Source organism: Scatophagus argus, chromosome 8, assembly GCF_020382885.2.
Source record: "Scatophagus argus isolate fScaArg1 chromosome 8, fScaArg1.pri, whole genome shotgun sequence".
NCBI classification, from domain to species: Eukaryota; Metazoa; Chordata; class Actinopteri; family Scatophagidae; genus Scatophagus; species Scatophagus argus.
Window position 1 is genome coordinate 1,009,775 of NC_058500.1, and position 21,400 is coordinate 1,031,174.

At 47.3% G+C, this 21,400-nt stretch overlaps 2 protein-coding genes across 5 annotated transcripts; both read right to left on the reverse strand.

Annotated features, from left to right (window-relative positions):
* Positions 1-1,871: 1,871 nt before the first annotated feature.
* On the reverse strand, positions 1,872-6,360 carry LOC124063739 (MRG/MORF4L binding protein). 2 transcript variants are annotated; one of them, XM_046397697.1, is made up of 6 exons: positions 6,107-6,360; positions 5,500-5,621; positions 5,276-5,357; positions 4,197-4,271; positions 2,822-3,082; positions 1,872-2,028 (listed from the first exon to the last, which is right to left on the reverse strand). In XM_046397697.1, exons 1-5 carry the CDS (start codon positions 6,246-6,248, stop codon positions 2,865-2,867), a joined length of 639 nt encoding a protein of 212 aa, XP_046253653.1. In that variant the 5' UTR covers positions 6,249-6,360; the 3' UTR covers positions 1,872-2,028; positions 2,822-2,864. The 2 variants fall into 2 exon arrangements, with proteins under 2 accessions (XP_046253653.1, XP_046253652.1); XM_046397696.1 differs by having other exon boundaries at positions 1,872-3,082; positions 6,107-6,359.
* A 974-nt stretch (positions 6,361-7,334) lies between these two features.
* On the reverse strand, positions 7,335-19,580 carry hm13 (histocompatibility (minor) 13). Of its 3 annotated transcripts, XM_046396881.1 has the most exons (12): positions 19,039-19,561; positions 15,996-16,031; positions 14,390-14,488; positions 14,202-14,284; positions 14,028-14,116; positions 13,282-13,367; positions 13,050-13,175; positions 12,745-12,802; positions 12,511-12,631; positions 12,299-12,401; positions 11,801-11,886; positions 7,335-9,667 (listed from the first exon to the last, which is right to left on the reverse strand). In XM_046396881.1, the coding sequence occupies exons 1-12, from the start codon at positions 19,264-19,266 to the stop codon at positions 9,595-9,597; spliced, it is 1,188 nt and encodes a 395-aa protein (XP_046252837.1). In that variant the 5' UTR covers positions 19,267-19,561; the 3' UTR covers positions 7,335-9,594. The 3 variants fall into 3 exon arrangements, with proteins under 3 accessions (XP_046252837.1, XP_046252838.1, XP_046252839.1); XM_046396882.1 differs by lacking the exon at positions 15,996-16,031 and having other exon boundaries at positions 19,039-19,553; XM_046396883.1 differs by lacking the exons at positions 7,335-9,667; positions 15,996-16,031 and adding an exon at positions 10,506-10,941 and having other exon boundaries at positions 19,039-19,580.
* Positions 19,581-21,400: the final 1,820 nt, after the last annotated feature.

Consider the following 21,400-nt stretch of genomic DNA (forward strand, 5'->3'; position numbering starts at 1 on the left):
CAGCCACAAGCTCATAAAAGTAAGCTTTACATGAAGCCCATTGGTATCGTGTTGGAAGAGGAGCTTCAGAAACGAATCAGGATTCAGTTTGTATGTGGGGTGGCCGCTCGCCTCATGCAGAGCGTCTCGTGGACGAACTCAGGATGTCCACTGTGGACTGTGTGTCAACGCTGGTCCACTCCTGTCTGTAAAGCTTTTCTGGGCATTGGCAGAAACATAAAAAGGATGACAAAATACTTTGAAAAACTAAGTAATACGGTGCTGAAAACGCAGTGATTGTATTGTTAAATTCATGACATTTAAGTAGCAGAAATACTCCTTATACTTGCAGAGGACGGGACTTTTGATGACCAGTTTACTTGAAGAGTTCTGATAATGCAGTACTAGAGTCTATACACAGACGAGTTTGACAAACAAAATCAATCAAGACTGGGGACATTTAATGACCAGGACACACAGGCAGACAGGCAGGCAGACAGGCAGGCAGGCAGACAGGTAGGCAGACAGACAGACAGGCAGGCAGACAGACAGACAGACAGACAGACAGGCAGGCAGACAGACAGACAGACAGACAGACAGGCAGACAGGCAGGCAGGCAGACAGGCAGGCAGGCAGGCAGGCAGACAGGTAGGCAGACAGGCAGACAGGCAGGCAGGCAGGCAGACAGACAGGCAGACAGACAGGCAGGCAGACAGGCAGGCAGGCAGACAGACAGGCAGGCAGACAGACAGACAGGCAGGCAGGCAGACAGACAGGCAGACAGGTAGGCAGACAGACAGACAGGCAGGCAGACAGGTAGGCAGACAGACAGACAGACAGACAAGCAGGCAGGCAGGCAGGCAGGCAGGATTTGACTCACGTGAATTGACAGTACAGCTTTTTTCTTTTCCGTCATGGAGGTGAACTGGTCCACGTCATGTCATATAATAACAACAATGCTGGTTGTTCAGTTTAAGTAAAGTTATTAACTTTGGACAGTTTTTTGAGTTGAAGATTGAAGAAAAGAATTGGTAGATTAAGATAATTTTAAAAAGTAATTGGTTGTTGCAGCTCACATAAGAAAACAGGGCGATGATGTGGCAGTGGATTCGCAGTATCATTTCACACCTAATTTTCACACACATCAGAAGAAACACAAAAACATTTAGACTTCAGTTTCAAAGAGCTGCTTAAATAATTTCACAAAAGTATCTTATCACGTTTGATGTCAATAAAAAGCAGATTTAGGAAAAAAAAATCCTTTTGAAGTAAACTTCAAAAAGCAGAAGAAACAGATTAAAGCTGGACCTTTAGCTGACCTTCACCTGGCAGACCGATCGATTCAACCTCACTTCACTTTTACGTTATTGATCCTCCTGACTGTCCGTTTATCTTATGAGTTGCTGAATCACTTTAAAAGGTCTCACATAAAACGCAGGAGCAGTTTCCTTAAGAGAAATCGTATTAATTTACAGATAAAAAGTCTGGTTATTGTTCTGGAAGTTGAATTCTCTGCTGCTGCTGATGTTGAAGAGTCTGAGCAGCAGGAGGAGAGCGCCCCCCTGTGCTCACATGGACACACTGCAGCCTTAATGTCACAGTCCGGGTCACCTGCATCTCATACTAACACACACAGTTTGAGTTTTGCTCATCAACTTATTGACGAGACTCAACCAAGCGAAGCCAACATCAAGTAAAATTTGTGAAGAATCAAAGAGAAGCTCCCAAACTGATCTGAAAATGAGTTCAGGGCAGATTTGTTTCAGCGTCCATGTTGATTTCAGTTCTCAGTGTGAACATAAAGTGTGGCACCTCGAATTTGTACCCGAGTGCAGTGCTTGAGTAAATGTACTTGGCTACGGGTGGCTGCTGCCGAATGAAGGAGACGTAACTGATCTGAGTACAACTTTAATGACACAAACATCTGTTAAGACTCATACATCAATAATTTACCATTTTATTTTCATCATGTGGAGAGTGCACCAATGAATTAAATGTTTAACTCTACAGACTGAAATACTAACACACACACACACACACACACACACTGAGAGGTTTCTGCATCAGACCAAAGACAAACGAACGGGGAAAAAAAACATCACTCACATAAATAAACTTTAAAAAAATGTGATGACGTTCATTCTGGAGAGGAACATGACAGCCGCCGCACTTTGCTCCATCAGTCAGATGAACATCACGACCTCAACTCCTGCTCCAGGTTCACGCCAGGCGTCACATCGACAGTGAACTGACAATACTTCTGATGACACCTGATTGATACTTTATGATCGATCGTGTTGAATCCGCACCTTCGTTAAAAACAGAACTTTCTCTGCGCTGCCGTGTTTGCAGGAGATCATCAACTGTGAATAAAAACACTGATGTAATGATTCCTTTAGCCGACCAGCAGGGGGCAGTGTTCCTCTCTGCTCTGTGAAAAGCAGTATGAACCCGTTGCTGTCACTAGAGGGCGCTGTGCGAAGTTTCATCAGTGAAGTGAGCTCGACTTAACCTGCACTCCTATAATGACGTCTATTTTAAAATATGTGGAGGGACACCACCGTCCTCAGGTTTTCTAAAACAACAAAACTGATGAACAGAAAAAGAAAAACGAGAGGCCTTTTGCATCATCAGCAGCAGTGATGCGTTCAGACGTGTCACTTCCTCTCGCTGTGATCACATGACGAACATGACATTTGGTACAAAGTAATCGTGAAGCGCTCAGCGATCACCCAGCAGACTCCTGTGACGGTACCTTCTTCTTCACTTCTTTTTCAGTTATTTTTCCTGCGGTTGTCCTCCATCTCAGCTCCATACACAATCTCTCTCTCTCACACACACACACACACACACACGCCATGTCTCTCCGTCCGTCCATCTGTCTTTCAGGTGCGTCTCCTCTTGGCTCCTCCCGGACTCGCCGGGTTAGAAGACGACAGCAGTTTTTCGGCTGTTCGACTCCTCTTCCTCTTCTCCGCCTCCTTCCCTCCTCCCGCTGCTCCTCCTCCTCCTTCGCTCCCTCCTCCCCTCTCCTTGTCTCGCTCTCTCTCCTTGTCCCGACTGCTGTTCGTTCGCTCTGACATCTTCACCGACGAGTTGCTGCCTGAAGACACAGACAGGAAACGAGCCATAACCGAAAAAGAACACAGACGTAACATTCAAACAAAAGAAACAGAAGACGTCGTTCGGATTCGCCCTCTTCGTTTTTCCACGAGCTTTGTCTCCTAACCGCTCATTTGGTCAAACTCAGGAACGCCGGAGCACGACGGTCGCTAACACGACCGACTTTATTACTACAGCTGTCAAAGTGCAGCAGCACAGAACTTTGACAGGAAGTTTGAAAACATCTGAAAACACAATTTAACCGCAAACAATAACTGATGACTTGAGGTGAGGTTTTTCTGTGCTGGAGTGCTGGCTTGTCAGGAGACATTCTGAAGATTCTGTCGAGGTGCTTGGCGGCTAAGTGCTGTACAGGACATCTGTACACATGACGGAGTCTTAAACTGCCTGAGACTTCTCGAGCACCGTGTTCATGTACAAGACGTCCAGGAAGTAGGAACTGATGGGCCGAACGCTCACGTGTGGGCTGTCTGCTCGGGGATCTCAAAACGCAGACCCATGCCGGCTCGTTTGGAAACGCTCGCTCGTATCTCAAAAGCAGTTCGGCGAAATGTGTTTCTGTGTGTTGCTGTTTCTGAATGTACCTTCAGTTTGGCCAGAGTTTCGTGAGGTATGCAGTTGCGCCCGGCGCTGCCTATTTCCATGAAATGTCATGCAGCGCAACCAGAATGTATTGGAATGCGTTTCACACCAACACCGAACGGGAAGCGAGTAAAAGATGGACCCTGTGCAAATGAACCTTAACCCCTGACAAGCCACGCTGATCAGCACGCTGCCTCTGACACCACCAACATCTTCCTGCACGCCACGGTGTTTTTGCTTTGGCCAGAGATGACCACGCCCCCTCATTTGCATACCAGGAGTGGAACTAACACAGCCATGAAATAAATGTGGCGTTATGAATTAAAAGTCCTGTCAAATAAATAAATGTAGTCTTGTGAAAAACATTATTTTAGAGTAAATTAATGTGTTTTGTGTTTATTAAATTGAGTTTATTTCAGACCCATATTTATTTACTGTATTTCATTTTGAATAAAACGGCTCTCCATGCAGGGCAGCAGCTAGAGAGATTAGAGAGACAGAGAGACGAGTACCTTCTTCATGTGTCGCTGGAGGTTCTCTCTCCATCCTGAACTCTTCTTTGTTCTCCTCCTCTGAGCCCAGCTTCCCTACACACACACACACACACACACACACACACAGCGGTGTGAGACACACCAGATGCAGCAACGCTAGCAGCTCTGTGGGTAAAGTGCTAACATCAACAAGCTAACATGCTCACAGTGACAAGGCTAACCTTCTGCATCATCTTCGCTGTCTTAACTGAGCATGTTAGCATGCTAATATTAGGTAATCATCAGTAAATACAGCACACATCTGAGGTTGATATGGACATCATCGTCTCTGCAGGTACACTATATAGAGAAAAGTATTGGGACAGCCGCCCTTCACACCAACAGGGACTTTAATGACGTCTCATTGTAAACACACAGACAGCTTTGCAGCTCTAACAGCTTCCACTCTTCTGTGAAGGCTTTCCACAACATGTTGGAGTGTTTCTGTGGGAATTTGTGCCCATTCATGCAGTAGAGCATTTGTGAGGTCACACACTGATGTTGGACCAAAAGGCCTGGCTCACAATCTCCGTTCCAGTTCATCCCAAAGGTGTTGGATGGGGTTGAGGTCAGGGCTCTGTGTGGGCCAGTCAAGTTCTTCCACACCAAACTCATCCAACCATGTCTTTATGGAGCTTTGCTTTGTGCACTGGGGCACAGTCATGCTGGAATAGAAAAGGGCCTTCAACAAACTGTTGCCACAAAGTTGGAAGCATAGCATTGTCCAAAATGTCTTGGTGTGCTGAAGCATTAAGATTTCCCTTCACTGGAAGTCAGGGGCCGAGCCCAAACCCTGAGGAACAGCCCCATAGAGACGGGTGTCTGGATACTTATGTCTATGTAGTGTATTTGCTCTTCAGCTGTCACACCTCCATTCACCCACATTGTGAGAGAAAACCTACCAAAGCTACATTTGACCGATTTTCAAATGTTCTATAAGTGAAACAGTTGTTATTGTGACAGGGTTACATGAAGTTACATGGCAGCCATAAAGACGCACTGCTAAAACAAAACAGAACACAGCAGCTGCTCTCTTCCAACAGAGGCCTCGTTCTCACCTTCTTTAACCTCCTGGATGAGATCATCAGGCAGGGAGAAGCTCTTCTCTGTGTTTGGAAACGGCAAGATCTCCGACTCATGCTGCCACACACACACACACACACACACACACACACAGGTTTCAGAGAGGATGAACAGAGGCAGCTCATGCAGACAAAACGGCGTTTATGCGTTTATGTGTGTGTGTGTGTGTGTGTGTGTGCGTGTGTGTGTGTGTCCTCACCAGGGCCTGCATGTCGTACATCGTTCCCAGGTGATCCCAGATGACGGAGGAGGAGACCTGCCGGCCGATGTTCTGACTGAACTTATCTCTGATGCAGATCATGTGGAAGTGACGGTTCACGCCTGAAGAGACAGAGACTGAAGCTGAGTCCCAGCGGCTGACTGCACATCCAGAAACGATCTTTATTCACGCAGCACCGTGCAGCACAAAGGAACACCAGTTTACAAAACACTAGTCAGATTAGCTCACCGACCAGCTGACTGTAAGCTGTCTCAGCGTCAGTGCAGCTTTTCACACCTGAAATAAGTTAACCTGCTAACGTTTCACCAAAACGGGAGTTCACACGTCCACCACCAAGGACATATTATGTTTTGAAAAATGCTAACTTATTGCATTAAGATCTGATTTGTTAACGTAGGCTGGCTACACCTGTCTCTGATCTGACTTGCAAATCGTAAAAACTACACTTGGACATAATTCAAAACATCAAAACTACTAAACCAACTTGGCATCCTCAGCTCGGGAGACCCTGGGTTAAACTGGTGACACTGTGTGGCGGTTAACGTCCCCAGCAGCTAGCAGGCTAACGACGTTAGCTGTCTCTTACCGACGGGTTTGTGTCCGATCATCGCGTGAAAAAGACAGACCTCCACCTCGTGGCTCCAGACCACCGAGTCCTCCCCGGGAACCAGGCCCGAGTCTGGAGGCTTCTCGTCGGCCTGATTCAGCGTCACATCTGCTTCTCCCATATTCAAACAGAGAGCCAAAACAGACAGGGAGAAGCTATCAGAGCTAACAGCTATGAAGCGGAGTCACCAGTCTGGACACTGTTTAGTTCCGCTGGTAACCGGAACTCTGATTGTACTTCCGGTTTTCACCTTTTCAGAATAAATGTGTCATGTCCACAGACTTCTAAAATCGCTTAATAACATCTGAAAAGCAGGTTCATGGCCATAAGTGGCCATATGTTTGCCATAAAAATATGTCATAAACTTTGACTTTTAAATACAAAATGTGCAAAATGTACAAAACAAATCAATAAACAAATTAGATGTGGCGGCCAGAAAAGTTTGATCTTTTGTTTTTTCAAAACAAAATCAACAGCAGTTAACTCTGACTGCAAAATTCATTTTGCTAAATAAACAAATGAATAAAAAAGCAAGCACAAAATAGTGTGATTGCAATGTAATAATATCTTTTCTCAGTTTTAAAAGTTTAAAAGGTTCTCAGCGTTAGCATGCTAATATTAGGTAATCATCAGTAAACATCCCAGCGTCTGAGGCCTGTAACCTGATGAGATGTAACTGTCTGACTGGATATTTTGTTGTTCATCTTAAACCCATTTCCTCAGAATAACCTGAAAATACTGTGCACTGTCAGAAAAGGGTGATGACAAATGTGAAGATGTGAGTGTTTCTCTGTGTATTTGGTACTAATCTTGGACTAAAATATTAAATAAATAATTAATTTAGTAAGTACTGACGTGATATTTTTCTATTATTGTTCAGAACTGAATTGACTCGTTCTGTCTTGGGGTAAAACAGCGTGAATTTCACCGGTCCGATGTGAGCTGCTTTTATTGTTCATTTAGACACAGATTCAGTGAATCCAGTGGAAGTTTGACTTCAGCATGAAGTACACAGCAGAGGTTAGGAGATTTAGAGATTCAGATTATTATTGCTTTTATCTGCAAGCCAGAAGGTGTGGATGTGGGTCATCCCCATTAAACACAGAGCTCCTCACAGATCTTCTGGCACCATGTTTTTCAAACTCATTATTTAAAATGTGAAGATGAAAACTGGATTTGTGCATCAAAGAAGCAGAAGGACTCAGAGTTATGCTTCTCTATACGGTGATCAAAACACCAAAAACTTTATTGCAAATAAAATAGATACAGTCAGGGCCATAAAACAACCTCCTGCACAAATGTGACGGGAGAAAGAAGAACGAAAAACATGTCGGGTACATCATATTCAAAATGATGAGGGGTGACTGAACGTCTCCTTTTTACATCAAAATACAAAACTCTCTTAATAAAGCATCGACATCAAGAACATCGAGAACAACAATGCGAGGCTGAATACATCCAGTCAGAGCAGCTTTCCTCAAGCATCCAAAAACTTTCAAGATTTCGGTTCATTTCAATCTGTGAGCCAAACGCCAACATGTTTGAATGTCTGCCAGAGTTTAAATGAAGTAAACGCTACTTTGCAAAAAGCCATTAGATAACAAGATTATAATAAAAACAAAAAGCAGTAAAAATTCTGGTTCCAAGTGAAAATGAGAAGAAAAAGTCAGAATGTTTGGTTCTAAATTAATCTGCCAGTTTTAGTTTTAAATTGTGATTTTTAGGCAAAATCCGACACGCAAAACCCCTTAAAGAAATGTACTTTAAAGAGCCACTTCATCAAATTATCAAGTCCAGATCCGGATCGCTTGGGTTACTGGCGGCCCAACTCAGCCTCTGAAAGTAAGATGTCTCCTATCAAGTTGCATTATGGGAAATCTATTTCCAATGAAATGTCTCTGGAAGATGATCCGTACTTGGCACTGACAGTAAGAATATCTCTTCTCCGCTTCGGTGTTGACCATTTTGTTTCACTCGTCGCCCAACACCGCAGGAGGTGAGAAACTAAATGCTGATTCGCTTTAGAGTCGAGCAGTAAAGTTGGCGCCACGAGCCGTCGATTCTGACAGGCTTTCAGTGACTGAATGAGTCACCGTGTGGCAGCTGAGTTTTGTCTCTTACATGTCAGAGAACAAATATTTTCATATGGATGAGAATCTCGTCCAGAATGACGGGATGAAAATAAACTGTTGGGAAAAATGTTATCACTAAAAACAAACATGAAACCATCAGGTCTGAGAATGCTGGTGGAAGAAAAAAAAACCCCTCAGTTCTCAACTGATTCTCACAGCTTATTGGATGACGACGTCACAGGGCCCCTCCCCTCACAGCCTCTCCACCAATACGCTCTGAGAACGAGGACTGGAAGTGACTGGAAGTATTCAGCAGAGAAGGTTCAGTGTGCCTCCTCCTCCTCCTCCTCCTCCGTTTACTCCTCTCACAGGCCAGAACTTTAAGACTGATTTGTGTAACCCAGCAGGTAAATGCTCACCTGCCGCTTCCTTTTGAATCGTCAGGCAGACGAACCAGAACTAAATCAGAAGAGCTGAGTTTGGAGAAAACATTTGGTCCCTTTGGTTTAAAACTGTTGTCAATTTAAACCCTTACTTGTCTATGTTTCTGTGCTTGGAAACACTCACATTGTGCTGCCTTTCAGGACAAACACAGTCAGGGTTTAGACAAGTGCGTGATTTTCAGCTTAAAATTCTGGCCTTGTACAAGAAAAAGGAAAACAAAACTGAACCAACAGAAAACACTGATGTGAGAAAGCAGAAGGCAGAGTGAGCAGCAGCTCGAATAAACCAGGAAATGATGAAACCCCAGAGACGGGGAAGCACATCTGGGTGATGAACAGGTGTCCTCCATGTGCCAGGAAGTGGGAGTGGCGTGTCGGTGTGTATGAGCTCAGGTTTAAACCAATGAGAGTCACGGCCGTTTGTTTGGAGGAAGCGTTTCGTTTCACCATGTGAGTTTTGAGGCTGTTCAAAGGCTCAAGCGAACCTTCAAACAGCTGTGATTCAGGGTTTCCTGGTCTATCTGAGCCACAGAGCTGCAAGCACACAAGAAGGTCACATGTGAAGATGCTGCAGCAGCATCCGCGTTCACATGTTCATCACGTGTGCTCCCCAGACGTGTCGTTAGACCCCTGGAGGCTCCGTGTTCCTGTGTGCGAGCAGCTCACAGACAGAGAGGAATCATGGCAGGCACCGAGTCTGAGCTGTTGTAACGAAACAACCTTTAATCATAAACACCAGCACCGACAGCAGCCGTTACCACGGAGACCAGCGGCCGTTCCCATGGTTATCAGAGACAAACACGTTGGCTACATGAGCCCCGGTTCCCCCCAGTGACAAACAGGAAGCTGGAGAGGCGGGCAAGGGAGGGGCTTCAGTGAAATGTGTTGGCAGCAGGCTGGATGAAACGTGTCTGGGGGGGGGAAGGGGGACAGAAAGGGGCAGCGATGGATGCTATTGGTCCTTTTTCTCCGATTCTGACGAGTCCTCTTTAGCAGCCTCTTCCTCGGGGGGCGACTCCTCATACCTGGAGACAAAGGGGGAGGAACAGATAGGAAGAGAGAGCGACACACACACAAATCATCATCATCATCATCATCATCGCTTCTTCCTTCAACCGAATGAGTGTTTGTGTGTGTGTGTGTGTGTGCAGACGCGAGGCGGCTGATCAACACTGACAGAGAACAGAGAGTTCGGTCACAAAGTCATGAGCAATGCTGAGGAAGATGTCTCCAAACACACAGGAAGTCCCGCTAGTGTCCCCGATGGGTCGCAGCACAGCTCATAAGCTCCTCCCCCTCCATGTTAGCAGATGGGACAGGAGCCAAACTAAAAACTCAAAGTACACATCAAATGAATTTTTCCCAAAGATGGTTTTGTGTCGTTTTAGGTCGTTCTGACGTTGTTCTGATCGGTTTGGTTTCAATTTGTTATTTGATGCTGTAAAAAGGGTCTGAAACGTCATAACTGACAGCTGAGTGCTGCTCCTGATTGGCTCAGACGGGTGCGTGGGCGGGACTCAATACCGCAGCTCCACCTCCCGATCACTACTGCACAGACTCTGGCTCAAAATGACATCACCAGAACAAGATGGCAGCACATAGCATTATGGACATTAAGGGGTGAAAAAAAGAGACAAAAGTTTCCATCATGTCGCTTGGTGTGTTATACAGAAGGAAGCACACAGAGACGGGAGAAAGAAATACTCTGGAATGACACAGCCTCTCTGAAGGAGGAGCTGGATGCTGGTCTGCCACACCTGAACACGAACCCTGCACGACATCCTGTCTGAGCAACACGCAGGTGGAACATCGCTCTCAACCGCTCAATCATAGCAAACGAAGAGCTCGTCCAGCTCACACAGACGCTGTTGTAGTTTATGGTGCTATTACTTTTATCTTTACACAAATCAAGTGCTGCTGACTTATGTGTGGTTTTCAACATGGCGCTCGTTGACATGATTTCAGTGTGTGTTTTGGTGCCGCCGTCATCGCTTTGGTCTGTAGGCGTGATGGGAAACTTTATGACACACAGAGTGACGGATGGATGGAGGAATGAAAGCACTCGTCTGGTTGACGGGCTGATTACCTGCCCAGGTGAGACAGGAGGGGCAGGGTAAAGAGAAAGGGACGGGGCCTCTACATGTGGGGCGTGGGCTGTAACCGTCGGCGGCGAGGGGAGGAGCCTGTCGCCATAGAGACAGCATCCATGGAGCTAGCCAGGCTGGCAGGCGAGCCGCTGACAGTTGGAAAGGAAGTGAGTCTGGGAGAGCCTGGGAGGACTTCCTCTGATGACTCATAGCTAACCACCGCGGGGGGGGGGTGATGACAGAGAGAGAGAGACAGAGAGGGGGGTTCGATGGTAAGGAGAGATGTGGTGGAGAAAAGAAAAAAAGGTGAAAAATAGACGACAGGGAGGAGAGAAAGAGAAGAGAAAGTTACGATTTTATCTTAATCTGTAAAGTTCAAAGCTTCAAACCACTGAGCTCTACTGCTGAAGACTCTGACAAACGAGAGGGATGGAGGAGGAGGAGGAGGAGAGATGAACAGGTGAAGTCAAGAAGACAGAGGAAGACACGTCACAGCGATGAGGAAGATGAGCAGACCAAACACTGTGACTGTCAGTCTGAACTGCGGAAGCAGAAGGTCCGAGTTAATCCCACAGACGTTAGCGTCATCCCGCACTTTGTGTCGTCGTGTGGGAACAACTCAGCCCTCTCACATGCAGACACTCAGGAACAGACAGTCAGTCTGTCTGTCTGTCTGTCTGTCTGTCTGTCAGCCAGCCCGTCCCGTCATGCGGCTCGAGCTACACAATACCATGTGATCAAAAAGGGTTCACAAACTGACCAATCATCTGTGAGAATGTTGAATCTGGATGTCCAATAGCTCATAACTAACTCCAGGTTTAGTCTATTATTCATGAAGGAAGTCATAAAACCAAGAAAGATAAAGATCAGAATTTCCATAACAGCGACTGCAGTGACAGCAGTGTTCTACTAATCAAAAAGTTCTGTGACAAGGAATAAACGGTGCACATCTTCCCCCGTACAGTCATCAAAATATCATTTAATCACACTCGGCTGCATCTGCGTCAAACGTCAGGTGGACTCCGAATCGTCACTATGCCACCAGGATGTGCGGTTACCACGGTTACTCACCTGAACATCTCTGTGAGCTCTCCTTTGACCAGAGCTACGAAGACGGGGATGCCGATGCAGGCTGGGACCAGGTAGAGCAGGGCGGGCTGCAGACAGACAGACAGACAGACAGACAGACAGACAGACAGACAGACAGACATCAGTCCTCAGCCCGTAAACAAACTGAGCCTCAGCGGATGTGAGCCGAGGAGACTGTGAAGACATGTTGGCGCCGTTTATCCTATTCAACAGTCGAGTGTATTCTCATCAATATTCATAGAACTCATTTGTGTGCACTTTTGGAGCTGTTTGTTTTCCAGCTAGCATTTCCTTGTATGTAGTCACAAAAAAACAGGAGCAGCTCACCCAAAATTGAAAACCCAGTCGTTACGTCCTCAGCCCCACGCTGACAGGAAGTCAGCTGAGGTTTCTGGAGCTTCACAGCATTCTGCTAAACTGAAGAAGCTCAACTGAAATTTCATTTTTGGGTGTACCGCTCCTCTCAAAGGTGCCTCCTACCTGAGCGTGTTTGAAGGTGTGCATGACGAAGATGGTGAGTCCCAGTCCGAAGATGTAGGCCAGGAAACTGGAGTAGAAATATGTCCTGCTGTTCTTCTTCAGGCTGTGGGAGGATGGACAGTTCAACACTTTCCTCAGCCACACAGTGAGAAGATCACGAGGAGCACCGGACTCCTCCAGCCCAGAGAGAGAACCTCTGTGGCGGCTTTTACCTGACGTCGAAGCGCAGCAGCAGGGCGATGAAGATACCCGGGATGACGATGTCACCCAGACCCAGCATGGCAAAGTTACTGGCTTCCAGTCCTTTCTCCAACAGGTCCTGAGGAAAGACCACTGGAGGACAGAGAGTCACGGCATGTCAACAAAAAACCGATTCTGGTTCTGCTGGCTGCAGAAGCCTTAAAGAACAACAGTGAGTACAGCACAGCAGAAACCTGCACGCTTACATTTGATTGGTGCTTCAAAGGACTTGGCGACTGTTACCATGACGTTGGTGCCAAACACCTGGAGAGACACACAGATGTTCATCACATTCCATTTTCAAGAAGAATACGCTAAAGTTTGTTTAGAGTTGATCCTGCATGAAGGAAGATGAAGACATGTGGAGCGACAGCACGTCTTCATCTGCGTCCTCCGTCCACATTTACGTCATCAGTATGTGAGACTGAATGAAACTTGTGAGGTGTGAAACGGTCCTGTGCAACGGAGCGACGGGACATGTGAACATGCACCATGTTGAAAGTCATCTCACCCAAAAGACGTCGTAGATGAAGAGCCCCCCCAGCAGGATGCAGCCGGTGCTGACGTTGTTCAGGTGGAGCAGCTCCACTCCGTTCAGGGCAAAGGCCAGGCCAAACAGGTTATTGGCTATCCAGTGCTGCAATGTCAGAAAACACAGAGCGCGAGGATCACCACCTGTGCTGCGGCACCACAAAACAGATTCCCGCGGCGCCAGCGGTCACGTGTGTGTTGTCCAACTCTACCTTTTTGAGCAGGTACCAGACCCCCACCACACTGCTGATGAGCAGACACACCAGGTTCTTTGTGTCAAACTCATAGTTGACAATTTCTGCAGAGAGACAAGCCTGAATTCAGAATTTAAATCTAAAAAAAGAAAAAGACAAAACAAACAAAAAAAATCCTTCATCCTGAGGCAGGATACAAGAAGCACGCGTTTCGTCAGATTTCTGCAGTGTGGAGCTGACCGACCGCAGCGTGAGCGCTTTTCATTAGAGATCCTTTCTGACGAACACGCGGCTCCTGCGAACCACAGCGTGTTCATGCGCGGCGTCGGAGTCAAGACTACCAACAAAGTTACATTCACCTCCACTGCATCGGAGGCAGAAATACTGCGGCGTCCGACCTGAGGTGTCACGTGACCTTTAAAGGGAACAGGAAGTGCAGCAAAATTACCTTACACAAGAGGACACTTCATTACTTCATTTCAACGCCGCTGCATCAGAGGTGTGTGCGAGCAGGGCCACCAACCAAATCCGCTTTTTGAAAAAATTCAATTCAATTCGACCTTCCTGTTCTTAAACAAACTTGGTGACCATTTGAGTACCGATTCCCGAGTCTCAACGTGCATCCGAAAGCACCATGAAGTGTGTGATTTTGGGCCGCCGTATGTGAAGAGGTGCGTCGTTCTGGAACTTGGTGAAGCAGGCTTGCATAGCGAGCACATGGACTACGTGAGCGCTTTGCTCAGGGTGGGGGTCAGAGACATCACCTTCTTTGGACTCTCCAGAGCCCTGAGTGAAGAGCAGCTGGTACTGTTTGTTTGGGAAGGAATCTGGAAAGACTCTGGACATCAGGGGACTGAGGGACAGAAACAAAAAGAAAGAATGCTTAACCTCCGACAGCACAGAAACGAAACCACTTTGCCGTCAGCGCGCTGCTTTACCTCATGGTGTGAGAGAGCGCCAGGACGCCGAGGCCGAAGAAGTAGACCGACAGCAGCAGGTTGATGTACTCTTGAGAAAACACCTGCACAAAACACAGAACGCCCAGGGTGAATTTACGGCAGCGGGACGCACGCCCACAGCTCTACATGAGGGCCCCTGCAGGAGGGCCCAGGAAACCCCAAGTCACCTTGAAGAAGAGGTAGAGTCCAAACAGAGTGCAGCTGGCGATGATGGGAAACCGGGCTGCGTCTCGACCGGTGATCGTCTCCGGCATGTCTGATGCATTCTGAGAGGAGAGAGAAACAGAGGACAGATGGACGCATGTTCCTCCAGGAGACATCAGGCTAACAAGCAACATTAAAGTGATCACTAAGCACATCAGGAGTCACATCACTGCAGTCAGCACAGGCGGCAGCAGCCCACTGATGTCACACATGACGACCGCTTCGTTACCGAGGCCTCAGTCGCACTGAAGCAGATGTGTCCTGTCAGCAGCAGGCGACGGCAACAGAAACCCTGCGAGACGCACTCACACTCACGTGTTCCCTTTTATCCTATAAACTGGCAGAATCTCTCTTTGTTTCGACGGTGTTCACGTTACAGCGTGAAAGTCGGCTGTAAAGCTCCACAGCGAGACAGATGTGCCTGAGCTGTCACAACACGCAGGGAAAATAGAGTCTGAGTCAGGCCAATCAGCAGCCTCAGTTACCGACGCATCGCACAAAGCTCTTTCACACATTCGGGATGAGCGAAGTTCGTTGCTCGTTGACAAGTTGTACTTGCATTATTGTGCTATTACATTACCACAGCGGGATTAGTTTCATTATTTGATTATTTTTTATATCATCCAGCAAAAGCAGACTGACTGCTGACTGCGGCACTTTTCACTTCTAATTCAAGTCTTTGTGTGAATGTGTGAAATGTGGAAGCACGACAGTCTGCAGTCCTCCTCACTGTGGTCCACTCAGAGTGCACATCTCAAAGTCACTATGGCGAGAAAGCAGAAGGACGCAAGTGATGGAGGCCGAGCTGACGATGAGACACCACAGGACGGCAGAGTGTCTCGCTGGACGTCACATGCCGCGCTGCTCTTTGTGAGCTGCGTCCAAACAAATGGACAAACTACGTCGTGCAAACAAACCGGGCTTTCTGAAAACGTGACGCCTTGGCGTTTCGCTGTCACTCTGTGGAACCTGCTGCTAACGGAGATGGAGCGACCACAGCGGGCCGACCGCCGTCCCCGAGAGCCACCTCCAGCTATATTCTGCTCCTGCTGCTCCCCGGAGAGACAAACTGGGACAGGAGAGGACGGACGGAGGACAAAGAGGATCTTCAGCTGACACGAATGCTTCGAAGCTTCTTCACATTTTGTGTTTAAGCTGTCGCTGAGCCAATGACAAACTGGAGCCTACAGTAAACACATGTACTGAAGTACAGTTTGGAGGTAAAAGTACTTTGAGTTTGTACATTTGAGCAAACTCATGAAAGTACAAGCAGTGAGTGAGTGTTGGACTCGAGGCCTCAGGACATAAAGACTGAGACGACTGATTATGTGTCATTAAACTCCTGTTTTAAAATTTACAGGTACGTTTTGGTCTGGTTGGAAAACATCCTGAAGTCAAGCTACAAGAACACAGTTACAGATACTTATTTCCTCTGCATTTTAATGGTGTTTTGGTTATGCAACCCGAGTGGGACACTGCAGTGCGCGCCACCCCCCCCCCCCTCTCCCGTGTTCATCACTTCCTGTTGTGTTAGTGCTGTAAACAAACTGTGTACACTCTCATACTCACTCTGAACCCAGAATCGCAATCATTTTCTCCAAGCTCCTACAGACAGACAGGATGGATGGGTGGACAGACAGATGTGGACAGACAGGGAGAGAGAGGAATCAGACCGAGAGGAGGACTGGAAGCAAGCCAGCAAGTCACATGCAGGAAACAAATCATCACTGTTGAAATCTGAGAGGATATCACTTTAAACGATTAAACATTTTTCATTATAAAGATGGCTGACAGACAGGGAGTTAGAGACAGAAAGTCAGAGTCAGAGACAGAGAGTCAGAGACAGAGACAAAGACAGAGAGTCAGAGACAGAGAGTCAGAGACAGAGAGTCAGAGACAGAGAGTCAGAGAGTCAGAGACAGAGAGACAGAGAGTCAGAGAGACGGAGACATAGAGTCAGAGAGACAGAGAGACAGAGACAGAGAGACAGAAACAGAGAGACAGGGAGTCAGAGACAGAGAGTCAGAGACAGAGAGTCAGAGACAGAGAGACAGAAAGTCAGAGACAAAGACAGAGAGTCAGAGTCAGAGACAGAGAGTCAGAGACAGAAAGTCAGAGACAGAAAGTCAGAGACAGAGACAGAGAGACAGAGACAGAGACAGAGACAGAGAGTCAGAGAGACAGAGAGACAGAGAGACAGAAAGTCAGAGTCAGAGACAGAGAGACAGAGACAGAGACAGAAACAGAGAGACAGAGAGTCAGAGAGTCAGAGACAGAGAGTCAGAGAGACAGAAACAGAGAGACAGGGAGTCAGAGACAGAGAGACAGGGAGTCAGAGACAGAGAGACAGAAACAGAGAGACAGAGAGTCAGAGACAGAGAGTTAGAGACAGAGAGACAGAGACAGAGAGACAGAGAGTCAGAGACAGAGAGACAGAGAGACAGAAACAGAGAGACAGGGAGTCAGAGACAGAGAGACAGAAACAGAGAGACAGAGACAGAGAGTCAGAGAGTCAGAGACAGAGAGACAGAGAGTCAGAGACAGAGAGACAGAAACAGAGAGTCAGAGAGACAGAGACAGAGAGACAGAAAGTCAGAGACAGAGACAGACGGGGGAAGCAGGGAGGAGGAGAAAGAGGGAGGACGCCATGCAACAAAGCTCAGGAGCAGGATTCAAACGCAGACTGAAATCATTTCCATCATCTTTGCTTTTTCCTCAAACTTTTGTCCCTGCTGGCTGCCATACTCTCTCACAGCGAGCCAATGAGACTGAAGCCGATCAGTGACCAGCCGCCACCCCACACTTAATGAAAACACTTCCTATTTCACGACTGAGCAGTCTTTAGAGTGAGACGAACGTAAAGCAGAAGCGACTGAGGAGGAGCAGGCGGCTGGAAGAAGCTCGCGTCAGTTAGCGAGCCGTGTTCAGGTCGCTAACTTCCTGCTACCTGCTTACAGCTAGCAAGCGTAAAAAGGTGCAGAGCTGCTACTTCGCTGCACATCGAGGTGAGGCCAAGGACAGGTGAGCTCGGAGTAACAAGGCTGTGACGAGTGCTTTAACACACCTGAAGTGATGTTACAGCTCACACACACTTCACAAGCTTGTCCTTTGATTATGAAGAATGAATTTTCCTCTGCTTTACACATGTTGTGTCCTACGACAAACGCTGGAAGTAAAAGTAACGATGCTACAGTGTAGAAGTACTCTGTTACAAGTCCTGCATTCAAGTCCAAGTACTCTGAGTGTCTGTTTCAAAACAACATATGGATGAATGTAACAACAACACACCACAGCTTACTAAGTGACTCATACACTATATGGACAAAAGTATTGGGACACATCTCTTCTCTCTTAATGCTTCAGCACACCAAGACATTTTGGACAATGCTATGCTTCCAGCTTTGTGGCAACAGTTTGTTGAAGGCCCTTTTCTATTCCAGCATGACTGTGTCCCAGTGCACAAAGCAAAGCTCCATAAAGACATGGTTGGATGAGTTTGGTGTGGAAGAACTTGACTGGCCCACACAGAGCCCTGACCTCAACCCCATCCAACACCTTTGGGATGAACTGGAACGGAGATTGTGAGCCAGGCCTTTTGGTCCAACATCAGTGTGTGACCTCACAAATGCTCTACTGCATGAATGGGCACAAATTCCCACAGAAACACTCCAACATGTTGTGGAAAGCCTTCACAGAAGAGTTTTGTCCATATAGTGCATTTCACTTCATTTCATTATAATCTGAACGTGCTGTTTAAGTGAAATGGACAAAATCAGCCTTTCTAAAGCAGCGGGGTGGAAGTACACAGCAGAGTAAAATGGAAACGGCACCTGAGTAAAAGTACTACGTTCTACTCCAGTCTCGATCACACTGAGCTGTTGTCCTTCAGAAACCACCGTCAGCTTCAAACTGCGCTGAGGATGTGGGCGTCATTACCGCTAACAAGCACAACTGCGCATGTCCGAAAAAACCCCCAAAAGAGTGCAAATAAATCCGTGTGGTACACGTCTGTCTTCCTCTCTGGCACACACACACACACACACACACACCTGAGTCTGTCAGTGCTGTTCCGCTTCCCCACACGTTGGATTAACTCCTTCTGCCATCTCTTTTATCTCACCTGTTGATGTACTGAGTTATATTAGCTGCCTCTCTGTGCTTCTTGTGGATTTGATGCTAAAACCAAAGGTGGGCATTTGGCCCGGGTTGACGACACGTCTGAGCGCAGGTAAACACCGGGGACCATCACTGGACCCAGCGGCCCGCCGGGCAGTATCACAACAAGCAGATAACACGTTAGTGAGCACCTGTCACAGCAGGGAACACCTGCTGACGTTCAAAGTGACTGCTAAAAAAAGCCAACACCTGTAACGTCAGTTCTGCCTCATTCTGACCGGGAAGCGGATCGTTTCTATGGCTCTGTCCTTAACCTTAACACACATGAGGCTTTACTAAGTTTAGCCCGAGCTCTTCCTGGTGTTGAGCTTGAGGGCTGTCATTTAAAACATCTGAGACTCGCTGGCCATCGCCTGACGAGCCGTTCGCTAGCCGTTAGCTGAACTAGCTAGCCGGCGGAGGCTAACAGCAGCGGGCTGAGGCGAAAGCGCGTTACCTTAGATTTGGAGCAGGAGACGGACCGCAAGGCTCCAAAGAAGATGGGCAGCAGCGCCATGAGCACCAGGCTTCCGTATGCCAGCGCCGTGCCCTCCGGGGTGGCCACGAATTTCACTGTAGCGTTGAGCGCCTTGGTCCCGTTGGAGTCCGTGGCATTCAGGGCATCCAGGACGGCGGCGGCGGCGGCCTCCGGGGCCGAGGCCGGGACTTGTTCTTCCTCGGACATGGTTCTTCAGAGACGGGCTTCAGGGGACCGGGGGCAGTGCTGGAGCTGTGGCAGAGACTGACAGACGGACTGAGGTGGAAGCTGAGGCTGCGTGTTTCTCATTCATCTACAGACGTGCTGCTGGAGTCTCGTTAAGGCCACGTTTCCTAAAGCGGTGAGCAGAGAGGCGGCGGGAGCGAAGACGTCTCACTCTGCCGCTGTTTCCGGGGACGGTAAACGTCACTGACAGCGTGTGCGAAATCAAAGTAATTTGTTGCATTTGGGGATCAGGAGGAAATGCTGAAATTGACAGCAAAGCAAAGTCCCCACTCGGCAAATAAGTTTTACTCGAATTAAATATGGCTATAGCTACACACATTATATTGCCAGTTCAACTTTTTACGAGGAGAAATGAAATGAAATGACTATTTATGACTAGAAGTCTTCTTCTGTGGAGATTGGGAAACTTTTTTAAACCACAGTTGATTTATGTAGATCAAATGAACATGGCTGCCCACACTGTCAAACAGCTACAACCGTGATTTCAGTAAAGCTGCAACACTGTGATATGATGCACAAAACACAAGTAATCCAGAGACAGTACATTACTTGACAACTGTACCTACTCATAGCAGTTAAAGCAACTGCTTATGCTGGAGTACGAAGAAAGAAACTGAAGGTAGGATGATGAAGAAAGGAAGAAAGATCGATGTGTGTTCACAGCGAATTTGGCACCATTAAAATCTGATTTCCTGGAGGAGAAGCTGCCAAGATGGTCGGTGTGGAAAAACCTACGAGAAAGCAAGCAACACCAATATTTATGACATGTGAGTGGATGTTTGTTTGGTGTATTTTTTTGGAGAGGAACCAAGAGGTGGGCGGCACGGTGGTGCAGTGGTTAGCACTGTCACCTCATAGCAAGAGGGTTCCAGGTTTGAATCCCGGTCTGGGCCCTTCTATGTGGAGTTTGCATGTTCTCCCTGTGCCTGCGTGGGTTTTCTCCGGGTTCTCCGGCTTCCTCCCACAATACCAAAAACATGCACATTAGGTTAATTGGCTGCTCTACATTGCCCCCTAGGTGTGAGTGTGAGAGTGTGTGGTTGTCTGTCTTTGTGTGTTGGCCCTGCGATTGACTGGCGACCAGTCCAGGGTGAACCCCGCCTCTCGCCCGTAGTCAGCTGGGATAGGCTCCAGCTCCCCCGCGACCCTGACGGATAAGCGGTATAGAAAATGGATGGATGGATGGAACCAAGAGGTGATACAACAAAGCAGTATAAAAGAGCAGGTACAGCCATTGTAGTTTCAGTCCTCAGGACCAGTACCAGGGCTCATTGCACCAGATATGCTGACTCTGCCCATCATTTCAAGACCACTGAGGCCCACTTTGGAGGACTTCAGCTGCACTTATAGAAACTCAGTGTTAAGTGCAAAATAGGGGTTTGGAGCATTAGTGTGGACAAAGAACTTTTAGTCTTGGACAGCACAGGTACAACAACACCGCTTGGACGAACCACATGAGATACTGCTGTACACTGTAATACTAGAAGCTGAAGTAATAATAATGAAAATATGATTACTTTTGCTAATAATTATTTTGAACAGTGATGCGTGTTTGCAGCATGTCGTAGCCTGTCACTTGTATTTATATGTTTTTATATCGATATATTGCCTGGGGACATTTTGACCTAGTATGTATCATAATTACTGCCTTGGCTGGAACCTGTCATCTCTGTCTGAAACCACCTGTTGGTGAGACGGCTAAGTGCGTTTGTTCAACTGTGGGTGTGACACATCTTTACGAAAATAGACGATCTCTGCTGTGAGGCTCTCGCGTGTCTTCCTTGTTGGTGGAACAAGTTGTTCTAAGAAGCTCAGCAGCGCCTGCAGAGCTACGGAGGCCAGAAGAGCAACTGCAGGTTAACCGGCTGCTCTACATCGCACCGAGGTGTGTGCGTGTATGGTCGTCTGTCTTTGTGTGTCAGCCCTTGTGATTGGCTCAAGCCCCCCCCGTGATGTGTAGCGTCGTTTTTCTGCTGGCTCCATGACGCCACCTAGTGGCGAATGCAGCAATTATTTCTCTCAAAATGTTGATTCTTCTCGTTGTTTTGCGAAGGATAAGTTGTAAAAGCAACAACAATATTATTATTATTTATAA